The sequence below is a fragment of the Oratosquilla oratoria genome, chromosome 16 (assembly GCF_046742065.1).
Source record: "Oratosquilla oratoria isolate Oo_2021 chromosome 16, ASM4674206v1, whole genome shotgun sequence".
Taxonomy (NCBI): Eukaryota; Metazoa; Arthropoda; class Malacostraca; order Stomatopoda; family Squillidae; genus Oratosquilla; species Oratosquilla oratoria.
The window spans coordinates 61,720-81,123 of NC_134792.1; the positions used below are offsets into that span (position 1 = coordinate 61,720).

Genomic DNA, 19,404 nt, shown 5'->3' on the forward strand with positions numbered 1-19,404 from the left:
GCATGGATGTGGTACAGATGTGGAGTAAAAGGGAAGAGATAGGCAGTATGGGAATTTGACTCATACTCTAGTGGTTAATGACTTGTGGCCTTCCCAGTTTCTATTGCCAATTACCTGGAAAACTTGTTCTGCTAGAGGACTGGGGCAATGGGTTGATTGATGATTGGAATGACCTCAAATTTATGAAGAGATGTATTGACCATACAGAACTACTTGCTGGATGTTCTCTAAACTGTAGATTGTGAATATATGAAGGACTCTTTGATGTGGGGGGGGGATGTAATGGCAGAGTAAATAAATTTGCTTGGGGTCATGCTGTGGCAGCACTGCTTGTCTGTATTACCTCAGCCCAAGTGTACCATGGGGATAGGAATGACCCTTTATCCTCAAGTTGCAAAGCTGATATTATGTGTGCATTGACTTTGGAAGCCTCAGAAAAGGGGGCAAAGAGGCTATAGGAAATGTGTACTAATACTACATTTAAATTTTTTTCTAATCTAGGTGTCCAGACACGTACTCCTCGCAGCACTGAAGGAAGGACTCGTTTCTCAGACCGTGAAGAACGAAACAACAGACGTAACCGGCCAGAAGGAGAGGGTCCCAAGGATGGTGGTCCGCCAGCGCGGTAAGACCGTTTGAACTGTTACAGTCACACAAAACCTCTGATACTTCTTCACTCACTGAGGAGTGCAGACCCACGTTTTAACCATAGCAGGCCCCCATAAATCAATCCTTTGCAGTGCAAGTCACATCCTGTTTGTTTTCATGCTCTACTGGTAAGGTATAGGAATATCTTGCTGGATTGCTTCTGACCCAGGCAATACATGGGGTACAGTGGCCCTTCATCCACAAGAAGCTAAGAGATTTTTTAAAAGAAACAAATAGATGGAGGGTGGGTGTTTGCATTGACTGGTAACCTCCCATTTGAAGGGAAAGAAGCTGTTTTAGTATATTAATTGTGTGTCAGGTTAGGCAACTGTCCTATTAGTACAATGTAACCCAGTGTCACCATCAACATGGTAGGATTGTTGGCAATTAAATTGGTTCCCCCACTGGTCACCCATGAGATAGAAATGCATGTTGGTTGTTCAGATGGTGGGGGAATAATAATAATAAATAGATTGAATAGAAAATAGATCGGAAAGGCAGAGGAACTCTTGAACCAATGCCCATCCAACTCCATTATGGATCAGAAACCCACATATTTGCCATGGGTAGCATCCTTGCAGGGACTGGAAATGGGAGTCCTGGAGTCCTGGAAGTTGAACAATGTCCCAGTGTGGTGATTGCAATGAGGAGTCACCCTTGGACAAGCAACATGCCTGTTTGGTCCTATTATTCAGGCCAGACGAGGTGGCCCCTCTTGGCTCGGAGGCAAATTGCCTGGGCTGCACGACATGAATCTATGGATTAGGCCACCCTGAGTCGAGCAACTACTGCATGGATGCCATGCAGTCTGCAACTGTATTACCCCAGGTGTGAAGGTGGTGGGTACTTGTATACTCCCATGACCCCTGGGGCTATAGGGTTAATGTGTATCCACAAATGTATACCCTCCCTGGGCTTCATGGTGGGCAGGGGCATGGAAGAGCAAATTATGCACGAGTGTATTGCAATCATAAGTGGCGCGTTTTGTGGGGTGAGAATTCAGCAAGACCACTATGCTGGGGGTTGGGTTGCAAATGGAACACAAGCACATCTAGCCAAGCCTAAGGTAAGCCTCTGGAGGGATTAGTGTATGCCTGGAATAATCTTACTCCAATGAAAAGACCAGGCAGTAGCTAGATCAGTAATGAGAGCCACACTGATGGTGCCCACTTTTCAGGAGTGTCTCTAGGGAAATAACACTACAGCATGCTGTTATTAAGGTTACCACTTTTCTCCATTTTCTTTAAACATCTCCAATCCCTGACCCACAATCCTTACATTTACCTCTTGCACCACCCCATCCATATATAAGTTGAACAGCCAGGGTGACATAACACATCCCAGATGAAGTCCCACCTTTACCTCGAACCACTCGCTCTCTCCATTTCTAATTCTGATACACGCTCTACAACTCGCATAAAAACTCTTGACAGCTCCTAAAAGATTTCCTCCTATCCCATATATCTGCAAAACCTCCCACAGTGCCTACCTGTCTACCTCGTCATAAGCCTTTTCCAGATCCATAAAAGCCTAAAAAACATCCTTACCCTTTCCTATAGCTTTCTTGCATATCTTGCCACAAAAATGTGATCCTCGCAATCTCTACCTGTCCTAAATCCACACTGTTCCTCACCAATTACTCCCTTTGTTCCTCTCCTAATTCTCTGAAATAAGATAATCCCTCTGAAACTACTACACTCACTTGTCCCCTTTTCCCTTGTAGAGTGGAACTATACAGGCACTCCTTCAGTCCTCCGGCACTCTACACACTCTCCAACAAACATTAGATAACCTCACCAGCCAGTCCACCATCACTGTACCTCCATTTTTTAGACATTCTGCATGGCATCAATCCAGATCAGGTGCCATACCTGCTCTCATCATCTTAACAACTGCCTTCACTTCATCCTTCCTTATTTCTCCTCCATTTTCCTCACTCACCAAGGTCATTTTCTTATCACTTCCTTATTTAGGGCCTATTCTTGCGTGAGCCATTTAAAGTGACACTCCTCCCGGGCCCTGTAAACTCAAACTCCCATTACACTGGGGAAGAAAAAGTTCATATTTTGCTTTAAGGATGATTTTATGCCCATATGTAAAAGTCGATTTTTGGATTAAAATTTCATGATTCTAGGTGTTCAGTCTCCTTTTAACCCCTTCCATACGGTGCCGCACACGTAAGCGTCATGAGGAGCAAGTGGATTCGCGACGCTGCCATATCGGCGTCTTGATTATATTTATTGTAGTCGCCCCTGTGTTTTTACATTCTTCCAAATGTGCCCTGAATCCCATTCTCTGTGGTTTTCAAAATTCGCAGGTGAAAGAGAACGATCGATATAAGCGGTGACTATATTTTATGATGCGAGTATTATTACGACACGTCGTACGGCTGGCATTGGCTGCTGCCCGCGAGATTTAAGTCCGGAGTGAAGTGGTTAAGGGGGCCGTCGCAATAAATTTCCGAAAAAAATCCAAATATTCGAGAAAAAAAATTCCGTCATCTAGTGACCTTTGGCAAGCCAGTTCTGAAATATTTCAGCAAAATACAAAAAAATAAAGGAGTTATGGCTATTTTTCTGACCCCCCCCCCTTCCCAGTACACCGCTGCACATATGTTCGACTAAGTTTCATCGCAATAAAAATGGCACAAATGCTATGTATTTTGTTATTCACTAGTATAGACTAGCTGGAAACATGTCCTACACAGGGATCAGTTCGCTCGTTAGTGAAATGAGCGAATTATTGTGAGTAGGGGGAGAAAGCGAATTGTCGCTCCTTGGAGAACTTTTATTTAATTTTATTTGAAGCTATAATCATTTCAAGAATGCCTAAACAATCGAAGAAGAAACGTGTGTTTCATGAAAGCTAAGAAACTGAATCAAATTATGGAGAAAGAGTGTATTTCTGCCTCGGTTATTACTGGAGATGACTCATAGCAGTGTGGCTGGGCGCACATGTGCTCGCTAAAGCTGATTGCGCGTTTATCCCACTCCTGTACCCTTCCTATCCTCGTTTCTCAAATGACGTCCCGGCAAACATTGAGCATGCGTGACGTACCATCACGTGCCTCCTCAAATAAAACGCTCAAAGTGCATTTCGTCATTGATCATAACTTTGGAAGGCCACATAATCTTCTTTCTCACTTGGAGTCAATCCCATCATCTTCTTTCTCACTTGGTTGGAGTCAATCCCATCATTACAAAAGCACTTGAGGAACAAGACAAAGACACAGAACGGAAAGGGAACCAAAGACCAGAAAGAGGAAGAGAGAACTTTCGTTCAGCTCCGATTTCCAGCCGAGAGCTTTCTAGTAAGCGAACCTGGCGACAATGAGGGAGGTGGCGCCTCCTCCTGAAACTCTCAGCTTCTCAACTCCTAATACCTCGTAAAAAGGGGGACCAGGTACCAGCTATACTTTATAATATGTGAATGATATAGAATGCATGAAGATTGTCGCAGAGAAAAAAATCTAAATGAAATATATAAAAAAATGCAGGGAAAGGTATTTTGAACTTCAAAGCTCAATATCTCAAAACTACCCTTTTCTCTACATTTTTTCTATCTCCTTTGTAACTACTGGTCCGATTTTAATGGGGGTTGGATAATTTGAAATCTGAATAAATTTGCAAACTTTTTATTTTATTTATTTATTATTATTATTTTTTTTTTATAGAAGTCGATATATTGCATTAAAAAAACACGACACTTTAAAAAAATTCTTTCTCCTAAACTAAGAGGAAATTCTAAAAACCTTACGATGATTTTTTAGGTATTGCTATAGAGCATTTGTGGTATTTTTTCAGCATGCTCAGTCAATGGATAAATGAGATAGAAAATTTGTAATTGGTCAAAAAACTATATATTTTTTTAATAACTTCATTGTTTTTTAACCAAATGATATGAAAATTGGTGGTGAACATCTCGGTATATGTATATATAACATTAAAAATTCGCGAAATTCCGATCATAATTGACGAAGTTTGTTTTCGAGCGCGACGGCCCCCTTAAATTGTGTGTGTAATGAAAAATTATGTCCAGATTTTTTATGTACTTTGTAGAATTTATTGGATACTTAATAGCACATTAATCTTGCAGATTTGAAGGTGAAGGTGGCAGAGGCCGAGGACGTGGCATGGGTCGTGGTAGAGGTCGCGGTGGAAGAGGACGTGGTGGCAGTGGTGGTATTGGAGGACCTGACGGTAGAGGGAAAAGAGAATACGATAGGCAAAGTGGAATGGTGACCAGTGGAGTGAAGCCTGTGGACAAGCGAGAAGGATCAGGATCATACAACTGGGGATCAGACAAGGATCAAATTGAGCAGCAGTTGAATGCTGAACAGTCGACTGAATTGGACACGTCAGCAGAAAATGTTGAGAAGGTAACTAAAGTATATAGTATTTTACACCTTGCATTAGTCTTTTGGTAATGTGTATTTCTACATAGTTACTTGATTAGTCTCCCAATTGCTTTAATTGAACGAAACTTCAAATTTGTACATTCCAAAACCTACACTATTCCACCTCAATTACTCCCCCTTATTATCCTAACAACCATACACCTTCCTTATTTCATGAAGACTTCTTTAAAAACTACTATGTTCATACTGAGTGTAGTAGTTTCAGAAGGATCAGCTTCTTGAGTGTAGTTGGGAAGGCTTATGGGAGGATCTTGAGAGGATTAGTAGAGGAACAGTGTGGTTTTAGGACAGGTGGGGTTGTGTAGATCAGATTTTTGTGGTAAGACGTATGTGAGAAAGCTAGAGGAAAAGGTAAGGATGTTTTTTTGGGCTTTTATGGATTTGAAAAAGGCTTATGACAGGGTAGACAGGAAGGCACTGTGGGAGGTACTGCATGGATGGGGTGATGCAAGAGGTGAATGGAAGGGTAGGCGGTTGGAGATGGTTAGAGAAAATGGAGAAAAGTGGGGTAATAAGCCAGTTGTTGTTTGCTGATGACACTGTGCTTGTAGCAGAATCAGAGGCAGGATTGAGGAAGTTAGTGACACTTTGAGGTGTGTGAAAGAAGGAAGCTGAAGATAAATGTAGGCAAAGGTAAGGTGATGAGATGTATAAGGGGAGAGAGTGACAGCAGGCTGGAAGTGAGCATTAAGGGAGAGAGACTGGAGGAAGTGGGCTCAAGCTCCACTACCAAAACTTTCCTCCCTCCCACTGACAAAATGCAATCGATCAAAGTCCTAATGGGTAACAAATCCACAATCACAATAGTCAGCCTGTACACTCCCACCCCCAGTAATTGCCCTTCCCGACAACTTCAAGACTATCAAGCAACTTGCCCTCATCCCCAACCTTATTCTGGATGGCAACTTTAAAACCAAGTTGTCAGCCTGGTATATCCACAATCCCAGTCACAGACATGAACAACATCCATAAATACGCACACTTGTCCCCATCAATCCTCTCCACCCCCTCCTCTCCTGACATCGCCTTTATTTCCACATGTTGTTTAACAAGTAACCTAATTTTAGGTGGAGCTCTTGGGTCTGGTCATCTTCCATTCTACACCACCAAAACACTATTACTTCAAGACACTTGGCACACCAATCACAGACGTACACTGCTGTGCACACCTGCAGTACAACCATACAAAATGCAGACAAGAAATACATCCCCAGAGGCAACAGAATCACACAACACAAACTTCACACCAGAAATTCAGGGCCTACAAACACCGCAACACACTCAAACGCACCATCCTCACTCCAATCTCTAACATAAGACCAAATGACCTTTAACACTGAGATCAACAATACATGAACACAAACACTGAATTGGCAAACATTTGTCAACACAAACATTAAAATCACTACAAGTCACCTTACCCTCAAATAAATAAGTTAGCACTTGTAAATAATTTTGCATAGACAATCCCTGACATTATCCAACGTAAGACTTTCCATAGACTTGGACTATGCACACTTCATGGACAGCCAGATGAAGTACGAGGGGGTGCTGAAAAGTTCCTGGCTTTTGGGTAAAAGAAAATACAGGAAGATCAGTTAATTATGATTTTATTCAACATTCCCCTCTCAGATTCACACTTATTACAACAGCCCAAAACGTCTCCTGTCGGGATGCTCTGCCTTTGTAATCCTTTGTAAAAAGAGATTAAAAGACATACCCATGGACAACCCATTTTGTGAGTCTCAAGTCAAATTAAGTCCCTCAATGTGATCTCCCATTGTATTAGCTCGTATAGATTCATATATTTTACCTATAACTGATGTCAAACCGATTTGCCTGTAGTTGAATATGATATGGTTCAACATCACACACACACACCCTATTGGGAGGCTAGGATGGTGTCCCTCACTGAGGGCTTTGTAGTGTGGAAATTAATGAACCATGCCCTTGGTTCAACTTTGCTGATGGCAGGATTCGAACCGCGCTCATCTCGACCTTCACCACAAGTAACGACGCCCTAACCCGTTTTTGAGAACCAGAATAACATTTGCTTATCCCTGGCAACGGGCACAAAACCAGTATCTACAGACTTAATGAATTCTGTTAACTGTTCAGTTATCTTGAGTAGACATTACAATATTGTCCCGGACCACAAGCATACAAGTGCTTGAGGTTATGGATTATGAGGGGGGAGCTGAAAAGATCCTGGCTTTAAGGGTATCGTGAAAGGGTAGAGCTGTTACTTTTACAGGGGAGGTAGGACAACTACTTAGGAGGATAGGCAAAAAAAGCATGATGGTATTCATCTTTTTCTACTTAACCCTTCGATACGATGACGCCTACGTAGGCGTCGTGAGGAGCAAGTGGGTACGCGAGGATGCCGATGTCGGCGTCTTGATTAAATATACTGGAGTCCCTCAAATAACGAGGATTCGAATAACACGGATTCAATCATACGCGGATTTTATTTCAAAACCATCTCAAATGTAGAGAACCATTTTAAAATTTGCGCCAAGTCGGGCACGCATACGCACACACGCGGCAACATCGCAAACATTTGTGGTGACTGCTTTCTATTTTACCATATACAGTCGATCCTCACATAACGCGGTCATTATGTACACTGGGAACTGCTCAAACAAGGGTGTGGGGCGAGGGGATAGCCGTGGGTGGCTGCCTGCGGTTACGTGTCAACCTCCGGGTACTGATGCAGGAGGGAGGGGGGGAGGAGAGGGTGGTAGGGGGGTAGCCAACAAGCTTTAGCTTGTCGCTTCCACCACCTGCGCCGTGCTGTCATGAAATTGTACCGCCCTAATCTGTTGAAGTGTAATGTTGCTTTCGTTTGGAACACAACTAATAAGTCTGATAATGACTGGGCTTGTCGTGTCTTAATTTCTCTTATGAGGTTCTTGTTGTTACTGGCGGTGGTGGTTTGGTTGATCAAAAACAGACATATACACGTAGACACGTGTTAGACAACCAGTGTATGTTGTGAATGCGTGTGCGTGTACACACAAATATGAATGCAGACACGCACATACATGTTTACTTGTACATGTGAACACACACATACACACATGCCACACACACATACATACGCCACATACACACACATATGTATATACACCACATACACATGCATATACGCCACATACACGTATATACGCACAAACACACACATACACGCGCACGCACACACACGTACGGTTCTCGGTATTTAATATGGAAAGTCAGCATATGCGGATTTGGTCATACGCTGTAATTTCAGGAACCTAACCCCTGCGTTATTTGAGGGACTCCAGTATTGTAGTTGTACCTGCATGACCCCCATACTCTGTAAACTGGCTTCATCATATTTTCTATGGTTATCAAAATTTACGGGTGAAAGAGAACGAGCAATACTGTGGTAACTTTATTTTTTTATAATGCGAGTATTATGATGCAACATCACACATCTGGCAGCTAATGCTGCCCGTGAGATTTTGGCTCGGAGTGAAGGGGTTAAGATAACAGCAAGTAGTTAACAGAATTTAGTCTGTAGGTATTGGTTTTGTGCCTGTTGCCAGGGATAAGCAAATGTTCTCAGAAATGGGTTAGGGTGTTGTTACTTTTGGCAAAGGTCGAGGTGAGGGGGGTTTGAATCCTGCCACCGGTGAAGTTGAACCAAGGGCATGGTTTATTAAATTCCATGCTACTAAGCCCTCTGTGAGGGGTACCATCCTAGCCGATAGGGGTGTGTGTGTGATGTTAAACCATCATATTCAACTACAGGCTCCTAATCTCAGTGAGACACACCACACCCTTCAAATCATACAAAACAAAGCCCTAAAAACAATTACAGGCTGCACAAATACAACACCTACAGACCATTTACACCATGAAACAAAAGTCCTCAAAGTCGAGGACCACCTCGACATGAGAGGCACACAAACACTTGCCGCAGCCACCACAAACACATCACACCCCCTACACTACATAGCAGAACACCCACACACACCAAGAAACAATAAAACAACACCCAAAGACCTGTATCACACACAGATACTCTCTTCTCTTCCTTCACAACCACCAAATACCACCTCCAGAAACATATTCATAATCATATCACTCACTGCTCCATTAACCCCTTCCATACGGTGCCGCATACGTAGGCGGCATGAGGAGCAAGTGGATACGCGAGGCTGCCATATTGGCGTCTTGATTATATTTATTGTAGTTGCCCCTGTGTTTTTACATACTAGCTCTAAACTGTCTAATCACATTTTCTATGGTTATCAAAATTCACGGGTGAAAGAGAGAACGATCGATATAAGCGGTGACTATATTTTATGATGCGAGTATTATTACGACACGTCGTATGGCTGGCAGCGGCTGCTGCCCGCGAGATTTAAGGCCCGTACTGGAGAGGTTAACACACTGAAAGACAACACACTGCAGCATGCCAGACCCCCTGATATCCACCCTTCTGAATCCTCTCTCCCACGAAAGGACAGAGTCCACCTGACCAGACTGATGTGTGGCCACCACCCAGCACTTCTAAGCTACTAGAAGAGGCTGGATGACCGCATTGTGAGTCCACCTGACCAGACTGATGTGCGGCCACCACCCAGCACTTCTAAGCTACCAGAAGAGGCTGGATGACCGCATAGTGAACAGCTGCCCAGGATGTAACACTTCACCCCATACCATACAACACATAATGGAAGACTACATTATACACAATCATGCATGCAAACAACACAACATACACTCTATAAAGGATTTGTGGGAAAACCCAGTTTCGGCTGTGGCATTCCTTGGGGAGACGGGACTGCTTGGACAGACAGTCTAGGGAACGACAACAACAACTACAGACAAATCGGTTTGACATCAGTTATAGGTAAAACATATGAATCTATACTAGCTAATACAATGGGAGATCACATTGAGGGACCTAATTTGATTTGAGACTCACAACATAGGATGTCCGTGGGTAAGTCGTATAATCTTTTACAAAGGCAGAACATCCCGACAGGAGACGTTTTGTTCCATATCTAGGTCAGGGAGGTAGCCAAAAAACAATCCCATCCATTCCATCCCCAATACACTCCACTCCCCTCCACCTCTACCCTCCCTCTTATCTTGGCACCTCCTGGATGACGGGTCATCCCTGCATCTTGTCCACTGCCCTGGGTCAGAAGCAGTGTCGCAAGACACAGCACATCCAGAGCAAGGCCACTTCATTAACCCCTTCCATACGGTGCTGCACACGTAGGCGTCATGGGGAGCGAGTGTATTCGCGAGGCTGCCATATCGGCGTCTTGATTATATTTATTGTAGTCGCCCCTCCATAATGACATTCTTTCTAATTCTTTTGTAATCGCATTTTCTATGGTTATCAAAATTCACGGGTGAAGAGAGAACGATCGATATAAGCGGTGACTATATTTTATGATGCGAGTATTATTACGACACGTCGTACGGCTGGCATTGGCTGCTGCCACCGAGATCTAAGTCCATGACGCCTACGTGTGCGGCACCGTATGGAAGGGGTTAAATCAACGACTCCCCCTCTCTGTCCCCCCATGTAGAAAAGGAAGAGATCCTTTCGGGTTGCATCAATTTTTTCTCACACAACCTCTCCTCCACCCATTCCACCTCATGCATCATAACATCCTCCATTCACCTGTCTTCTCTCCTTCCTCAACAGACATTCCCTCTTCCCCAAAGCTTTTACCCCATCCATCCATTTCAACCTAGGTCGCCCCCTCATGTTTGCTCCTTCCATACCTCTTACTAATCTTTCATCACTCCTTGACAGCATTAAAAGTTTGTCAGCATCACTTTAGGCACAATCTCACAAAAAAAATATTTAACATGTGTACATTAATATCAAAATATGGGTGGCCAGTTATTTTCCAGGCAGAAATACCTGTGTATTGTGTAATTGCCAATCATCGCACACCAGAAATTTTAAGAACTTAGTACCACAGAGCTCAGTGCTGTACCCCATTCTTTAACCCCTCGTGTGCAGTATTGGTTGCCTTAGGTACAATGATTGATGTACAACACAGTACTATGTTAAAAATAGTCACTGCTGTATTACTTGTTCTTTCACCGAGTATATAATAACACTGAAAACATAATCAAAGCAGTTCACACAATTCAGGGGTCACTCAACTATGACAAAATAAATGTAATCAAGACGCTGACGCTAGCATCTACATATACCCACTTGTGCCTCATGACACCCACGTTGGCATCATTGTATGGAAGAGATAATACTTGCACAATATACCCACAACTAACAACTGAAATACATAGGTGTAGAAATACTACAACCATACCTAAACACACTCAACGCCTGGTTTACTACTACAAATACTTATAAATAGCCCCAACCAATCTACAGCCACACTTTTGACCAACTGGGCATCTGTTCACAAATACATACCATGCCTCTATATCAACAGCACTAATAGTGGGACGGAGGAAAAACAAGAGGACATGCAATGAAACTCAAAAAGGATAACTACAGAAGAGACCAGAAAAAGAACATCTTCCCACACAGTGATAGATATATGGAATAAATTGGATGAAGAAATAGTGTGTGCAAACACAATACAAGAATTTAAGAACAAACTTGATCTTGCGAGATACAAAAACGGGTCACCACGAGCATAGCTACCCTTCCTGTATAATACTAGGTAAATACACACACACACACTAAAGATTCTTGCATTGCATACAATACATCCACCTGGAATTAATGCACTGAAATCAATTACAGGATATACCCTTTTACCTCAACTATCCATCTCATCCTTGGTCACCCCCACCTGTTCAACTTCATCCACCTCTGCCTTCCACAATTTTTATTCTTTCAGTGTCCAAACCATCCCAATACTCTTTCATAAACTCTATATTCCAACTCCTTTTCCACTACTGCTCTCACTATCCAGTCTAGTAATCCCTACAATGCTTCAGACATTTCATCTTGAGCATAAACTCTCCATCCCCTCATGCAGCGAGATGATGGGGAGAAATCCCTGTAGGCTGTCAAGACATCATTCACACATTAACCCTCATCCATTGCAGCATCATCTATACCAGGGGTTCTTAACCTTTTTTCTCCAATTCCCCACTTTTTAGCGAGCCAACTCTCCATTTCCCACCACAGCATCGGTCTTTGACAAATTCGATTTTAACCCATGCAGTGTTTAGTACGTAAGTATACAGTGTTGTCACTTTTACCCAAACATGACTTACAAAACCTCATATATTGGTTGTTTTTGTTATTAAAACAGTCTGTAAATGGTTGTGATTTGTAAAGTAAGACAACATTTGGATGTAATGTATTAAATTTTGTGGGTGGAAACAAATTCACGAAATGTGACAAGAAGAAGACACCAGAAACAAACACACATCGATTAAAAAAAAAAGAGGGGTTCTTCTGTCCAACCGGTCATTCCCCACTTGGCAACTCTGCCATTCCCCACAGGTTAAGAACCACTGATCTATACACAACCATTCATCACTCCCCCTTATCTTTTGACTTTGTACTGTAGAATTTAATGATAGAGGCCTTTGGTTCAGCTCTGCTGTCACCTCCCAGCCCGGCTGTGATGCGGTTGGGTACCCCTATGCCTAAGAGTTCTCCGTTGGTCCAATCTTGCAAGTAGTGATACTCTAGCCCACTCATCTAGCAAGCATAGAAATATAAATTTATCAGCAAGATCTGGAGTTGTTTTAGTTCCTACTTGGAATTCAAGACCCACATCTGATTGTTCAGGTCTTCCCCTAACATTGAAATAGTACAAACCTGGAATGGCCATAGATAATGCATTGCATGCAATCACTACATGTCATCTTACACTGCTTGCTTCTCAGTACCCAGGCAACATTTACTTAGTTACTTGTGGGTCAACCTAGTTACTGGTTAACTGGGAGTTGTGGTTATCCCACAAGAGAGGCAAATGGTACATTGGAAACTGCAGTATCCAGGAAGCTGGGTTTTAAGAAATGTTCTGTCACCTGTCAAGGAACATAAGAAGTTGTCTCCACCTTGAGAAACTACTTCCCATTATACTTTAACCACTTCACTCCGGACTTAAATCTCGCGGGCAGCAGCCAATGCCAGCCGTACGACGTGTCGTAATAATACTCGCATCATAGAATATAGTCACCGCTTATATCGATCGTTCTCTCTTTCACCTGCGAATTTTGAAAACCACAGAGAATGGGATTCAAGGCACATTTGGAAGAATGTAAAAACACAGGGGCGACTACAATAAATATAATCAAGACGCTGATATGGCAGCGTCGCGAATCCACTTGCCGCACACGTAGGCGTCATGAGGAGCAAGTGGATTCGCAACGCTGCCATATCGGCGTCTTGATTATATTTATTGTAGTTGCCCCTGTGTTTTTACATTCTCCCAAATGCGCCCTGAATCCCATTCTCTGTGGTTTTCAAAATTCGCGGGTGAAAGAGAGAACGATCGATATAAGCGGTGACTATATTTTATGATGCGAGTATTATTACGACACGTCATACGGCTGGCATTGGCTGCTGCCCGCGAGATTTAAGTCCCGTACTGAAGTGGTTAAGATATTGTTAACCTCTTCACATCGCACGTCTGGCAGCATTAGCTGCCCGACGTGTGATGTTGCATCATAATAATCGCATTATAAAAAATAGTCAGTGCTCAATCGTTCGTTCTCTTTCACCCGTATATTTTGATAACCATAGAAAATTGATGAAGCCTGGTACGACTCCAATAAATATAATCAAGATGCCAACGTCGGCACTTGCTCCTCATGCTGCCTATGTAGGCATCACCGTATGGAAGTGGTTAAGTATTTGAAGCCAGTGTTGGTAATTTCATGGTTAATAGCTTTGATTTTCAGTTATGCCTTGTTACATGAAATATTTGAGATGGAAGATTGTTAAACAATTCTTGTGCTTGAAGGGAATAGAGCTTAAGGGGTGGGGTGGGTGAAAAGTATGAAGGTATGTATGTACTGGGGACTAATGACAGGATGAAGTTTGTGCCCAGCAGGCAATTTTCAAAACTTGATCCCCCAAACTTTCATTATTACAGCTCTTCACTCTGTAGGGGAGCAACAGCCCTATCCCTCTCCTGATGTATAGAAACTCCCACACCAATCGAACACTGATAATGGTCCAAATTACCTCACCAGAAAGATCCTTGGAGGTCCCAAGTACCATTGCCAGCTGCTTGTGGGGATTGCAGGTTTTTCATGTAGTGAAACCTGAATGAGGGACATAATCTAAAATTACATTATCATTTGTTGTAAGGGACTTGTATTTCAATAAAAATTATTGTGTAGGTCTCTCCTCCACAGACTGAAGAGAGCCATGGGGAAGAAGAAGCTGCCCCAAAGGAAGAGGAAGGCCCAAAGGAAATGACCCTCGATGAGTGGAAAGCGCTGCAGGGACAGAGGTCAAAACCCACTTTCAACTTGCGTAAACCAGGTGAAGGAGAGAACCAGACCCAATGGAAAAAAACCTACGTACTCAAGAAGAAAATAGAGGAGGAAGATGATGAGGATGACGAAGAGGAAGAAGAAGTGCAACATGGAAGGCGGAAGGTGTTACTTGATATAGACTTCCAGTTTACAGATTCTCCTGCCCGGGGAAGGGGTCGAGGTCGAGGTCGTGGTGGACCAGGAGGACGAGGCCGTGGTGGAAGAGGTGGGCCTGGTGGTGGGGAAAGAGGTGAGCGGGGCGAGGGCAGACCTGTTGGTCGGGGTGAAGGCCGTGGGGAAGGCCGTGGGGAGCGTGGTGAGCGTGGTGGAGAGCGTGGCGAAGGTCGTCCTGCCGGGCGAGGTAGGCAGGGTGGTGGCGGCAGGCAGGAAGCTCCTAAGATGGATGATGAGCGTGATTTCCCAAGCCTTGGGTAAAAACGAGTTTTGCTCGATCTGCTGCTTGCCACAAGAGACCAGTCTGGTGAAGGCAGCAGCATATTCAGAACAGGATCCCAGCCCGGCTGTGATGCGGTTGGGTTCCCCTATGCCTAAGAGTTCTCCGTTGTTCCAATCTTGCATACATTTCCTCTAAACGTTGCAAAATACAGAGCCTATGTTTCTTGTGCAAAGGCAGTGATGGATCTAGTATCTCGACCTAGTGGCTAGATCTTTGAAATAACACCATTTGACACTAGGACATAGACAAGAAACCCCCCCCCCTTCTCTCTCTCTGTTGCTATCTGTCAAAGCTCTGCTAGTACTTGTTTTCAGTTTATGAACTTGATAACACGTAATTTTTCTTGTGTTACCCAAAGCAACTTCTGTTTGTAAATATCTGTTTGAAATTGTTTAATGTGGTTGGCAGAGTAGACATGGCAATGTTACTGTGTACATATGTCAACCGGTTTTGTCTGCTAGGTGTGATACTTGTTCTCATGCTTGTCATGGCCTATTCTGACAAAGGCTTGCCACTTTTTTGTACTCAACACAATAGAGAAAAACCAACTGGACTTTTGTAATTTTATTGTCCAATTTACAAATGATGTACAGTTTGGTCTGTCTAATCAACACATTGTACAAATCTAGGGGTATATTGAGGCATCTTCGGTGTGTAAAAAGTGCTTTCGATGAACACTTGTGAATCTGGCAAACTTAAATAAAATTTAAGTATAGGGAAGCTACTTATGGGAGTGTGGGCACATGTACGATGCAGGTTAATCAAAGACAATTTACATAAAAGAGAAAGTGAAGCAAATTGTGATTTAATTAACTTCCTAAAATAAAGCCGTAAAACTGATAAAGTGAAAAATGAATTACCACACAATTACCGGCCTGCATCATAGCCAGGAAACAAAAGCAGCAGTGCTTTAGAAAGACTTGTATTGACCTTCATCTCGTAAGAATTCCCCAATTCATGACGGCATGCAGGGCAAAAGTAGACTTCAGCCTTGAAAGATCTGAGAAGACATGCGTAGCAAACGTTGTGTAGGCAAGATGTGGTCACTGGCTTGCATACCACTTCCTGACAACATATACATAAAAATCTGTCTTCCACTTGGCTGAGGAACTGCTGTAAATGAAATGTTTATTATTATTACTAAAATTTACCTGAATTAAAGGTGCATTAAAATTAAAGTTTGGTTGCATTCCAAATCACTGGAATTGACCAATTCCTTTCTATCCTGTTCTGAGGATGCAATCTTTACTTTTCAGTTTGTATTGAAGAACTATGTATACCAAGCTTCCAAAGTAGTAATTTTCATTTGTATTTACTGTTCACACCAAGACTAGACAAATCTCACTTATTTATCAAGCTTGTCAGTTTTTATTTTGTTGTATACTTACATATGATTGGCTTTTGTACACCTGATTCATTCATGATCATACATGAAGCAAAATTTGCAGACTTACTTTTGAAATAAAACAAAACATAGGTCCTTAAGTGTTTCCAAACCTACCGATTTTCCCAGGTCAACAAACTCCAAGCACTCGTTCCACATTTTGGCATTCTGGTTATCCTTCTCAATGGCTGCCATTATGTCGTCTTCAATTGTGTATGAACCCTTCTTTTTCTTCTTTGGAGGACCTCCCGCAATCTTGAGGAGAAAATATCCTGCATTACTAAACTACTTATTCTTGCCTGGACAAGTGCTCAAATTAACTGTGCATCTATAACATTCAGATATAAACATAATTACCTGATTTTCTTCCTTTTCCTTGGAATAGGCATTTTTCTTCCTTTTCTTGGAATCCTCATTGTCGGACCCACTTCCCTGCTTCTCTTGCATTGCCTCCAGGTAGCCATCTGGATACTAAATAATAAAAGTTACTAATCAAAACAAGTCTTGCCATAGTAGGAATAGTTTTGGTAAGTTGCTGAAGGCAAGTGGAAGTGATGAGGTGAATTATTGGAAGTAATTAAAAACAGAATGAAGTGTACACATACTTTGGAATGACAGAAAAGGATCCTACTGTGATGTATGCAACATTTCTTAAGTGAGGTGAACATATTTTCAAGTGCTCGAGAAAGATAAACAAGAAAGGATAGAATCTGTTGCCCCAGGTCACTTGTAGACCTACAATTACTAGATATTGAGCAACAGCTGGATTAGCCCATTGGTTGTTTAGGAATAGTGTAGAATGAAATGCTTGGTGTCATCTGGTGGTTGTGTATATACGAAGTTTGATTTAGTGGCCTATTCTGTGCTGGTTTGGGAAATTTAAAGGGTGTATATCAAACATTTGGAATCAAGGCATGAGAAGTAACATTATGGTTCTAGAAAAGATATATATATATTGTAGGTGTTACAGATAGATGAGAGAAAATTTGCAAAGACAGCCTGAAGCTTTGCCATGAGTCTTGGAGCTTGTACTGGGGTTGGGAGTGGTGACTGGGCTGCACCAGGGTTGTTCAGCATTTCCAAGGAAGTAGTATATGATCACACTTGGTCAGTGAAAGTGGAGGTAAGCCAGTTGTTAGTTGATGACTGAGGTTGAAAAGTAAATGTAAAGGGTGAGGGTGGCAATGACTTCAAGGCAAGTTTAAGGGGAAAAAAACTAGAGTAAGTGGACAGTCTTGGGTAATTAAGGTACCATGCAGCAGGTAATAGAGGAATGGGTGTATGTGTGTGAAAGGTTCATGAGAAAAAAGGTATCTGGGGATGAATGCAAATAGAAAATTAGTGAAAGGGTGGTTGTGCCTATGACACTGTACAGGGCAAACTTGGAATATAAGGAGAAATTTCAATGGGTCTCTGAAGAATGGTGGCATTTACATGGGTGAGCAGGGATGTAAAGGAAGCTACCAGATCAAGTTGATCAAAGAATACAGTGATCTAGGCATTATGAAAGACCTTAGTGAAGTAAGACTAGCAAAAAGAGTGGAAGGTAAAAGTTAATGCTTAATGAGAAATAGGCAGCTAAACAGAAACAAAGCTGAGTGTAGACTTCGAATTTCAAGAGAAGCAGAGAGGAAAAGTTTAAATGCGAGATAAAATGTACGAGAAGCATGGTAGGGGTTATATGGAAAATAAAACATGATGGAGATTCAAATAATTTGACAAAAAATTATCATCATTATTATTATACACAGACAAATTCTGGAGAACAGATTTTGACCAAACTATGAAAATACCTGCGGAAATGTGGCAACAATGGGACATTTTCGGAGCTTAAGTTTAGTTTGTCCCACACGCTTCTATATGAACTTGGGGTCTATAATCAAAGATAAGATATACTACTGACAACTCAGTGAGAGCTTTGAGATGCCATGAACTGCCTTGTAGCTCACATTATCTGTCGGATCATCATATCCAAGGCGTATCTGAAATCTATCTCGATATTGACATGGCCACATACTTTCAAGCTTAAAGATATGGTAATATATATATATAATCAACCACAATTCACTTTAATTCTAAGCCATCAACATCGAGACTCAAGGAGGCCAACATGCAGAAATTGAAATGTGGTACAGCCAATAACTCAAACCTGTGCTAGCACATGACAAGTGATAGTGACTAACTGATTGCTCCATCAAGAGAGATACCAGTTGAGCACAACTCTTTTTGTACATTTGTGTGCTCAAGTTACGTGTACACAAAATTTAGTTCAACCCATCTCCACTATGATAGTACAACTGGTAAATATTTGAATGCAGGAAAGTATTTTTACAACATTGAATGGGTCCCAGTGAACAGATAAATTTTTATCAACCACAATTCACTTTAATTCTAAGCCATCAACATCGAGAGACTTGAGGAGGCCAACATGCAGAAACTGAAATGTGGTACAGCCAAGGACTCAAACCTGTGCTAGCGCGTGACAAGCGATGACTTTACCGATTGCTCCATCAAGAGTATAAGTTCAGTGCAACTTTTCTTATATATTTGTATGCTCGAGTTACATATAGTCTAGTCAAAATACGGTTTGACCCTGAAGAAATTCCAAGAAAGCGTTTTATGATTTTATTTATTACTATTATATGTGGAGAACAACATACTAAAAGTTTACCAAAAATTGATCTCCACAAAGGTCCTAACTATGACGTCATAAAACGATGACAGCCATCGCACTAAAAATAACCAATATTTCCATATTTCAAAGCTGTAGCTGTTGCTTACAGAAGAGTTTGCATTTTTTATACTATATATTTTGATATAATTTGTATTTTGCATTTTTTATACTATATATTTTGATATAATTTTTATACAAAGTTTTATACTAACTACATGGACAGGCGAGGTCATGACATACATGTACATTTCTAAAGATTATTGAATACACTGCATTTTAAGACATACCTCATCACTGAATAACAGTGTCAGTTCAATAGTCACTATTTTCATCATCAGACACTGCTTCCT

The 19,404-nt window shown here is 41.9% G+C and overlaps 2 protein-coding genes across 3 annotated transcripts in view; one reads left to right on the plus strand and one right to left on the minus strand.

Annotated features, from left to right (window-relative positions):
* Positions 1 to 16,476, plus strand: part of LOC143033803 (intracellular hyaluronan-binding protein 4.S-like) — a 28,861-nt gene extending 12,385 nt beyond the window's left edge. The window contains exons 2-4 of one of the 2 annotated variants that reach the window (XM_076199299.1): positions 502 to 625; positions 4,744 to 5,026; positions 14,417 to 16,476. In XM_076199299.1, the coding sequence (XP_076055414.1) occupies positions 502 to 625; positions 4,744 to 5,026; positions 14,417 to 14,974 (965 nt within the window). In that variant the 3' untranslated portion in view covers positions 14,975 to 16,476. Of the gene's footprint in view, positions 1 to 501; positions 626 to 4,743; positions 5,027 to 14,401 lie in introns of both variants that reach the window. The other variant, XM_076199298.1, reaches the window with a different exon arrangement.
* LOC143033801 (E3 ubiquitin-protein ligase UHRF1-like) overlaps positions 15,149 to 19,404 on the minus strand; it is a 66,150-nt gene continuing 61,894 nt past the window's right edge. Inside the window, exons 10-12 of the mRNA XM_076199296.1 lie at positions 16,738 to 16,851; positions 16,498 to 16,635; positions 15,149 to 16,109 (exon numbers count right to left, since the gene is read on the minus strand). Coding sequence (XP_076055411.1) covers positions 15,864 to 16,109; positions 16,498 to 16,635; positions 16,738 to 16,851 — 498 coding nt within the window. The 3' untranslated portion in view covers positions 15,149 to 15,863. The remainder of the gene's footprint in view (positions 16,110 to 16,497; positions 16,636 to 16,737; positions 16,852 to 19,404) is intronic.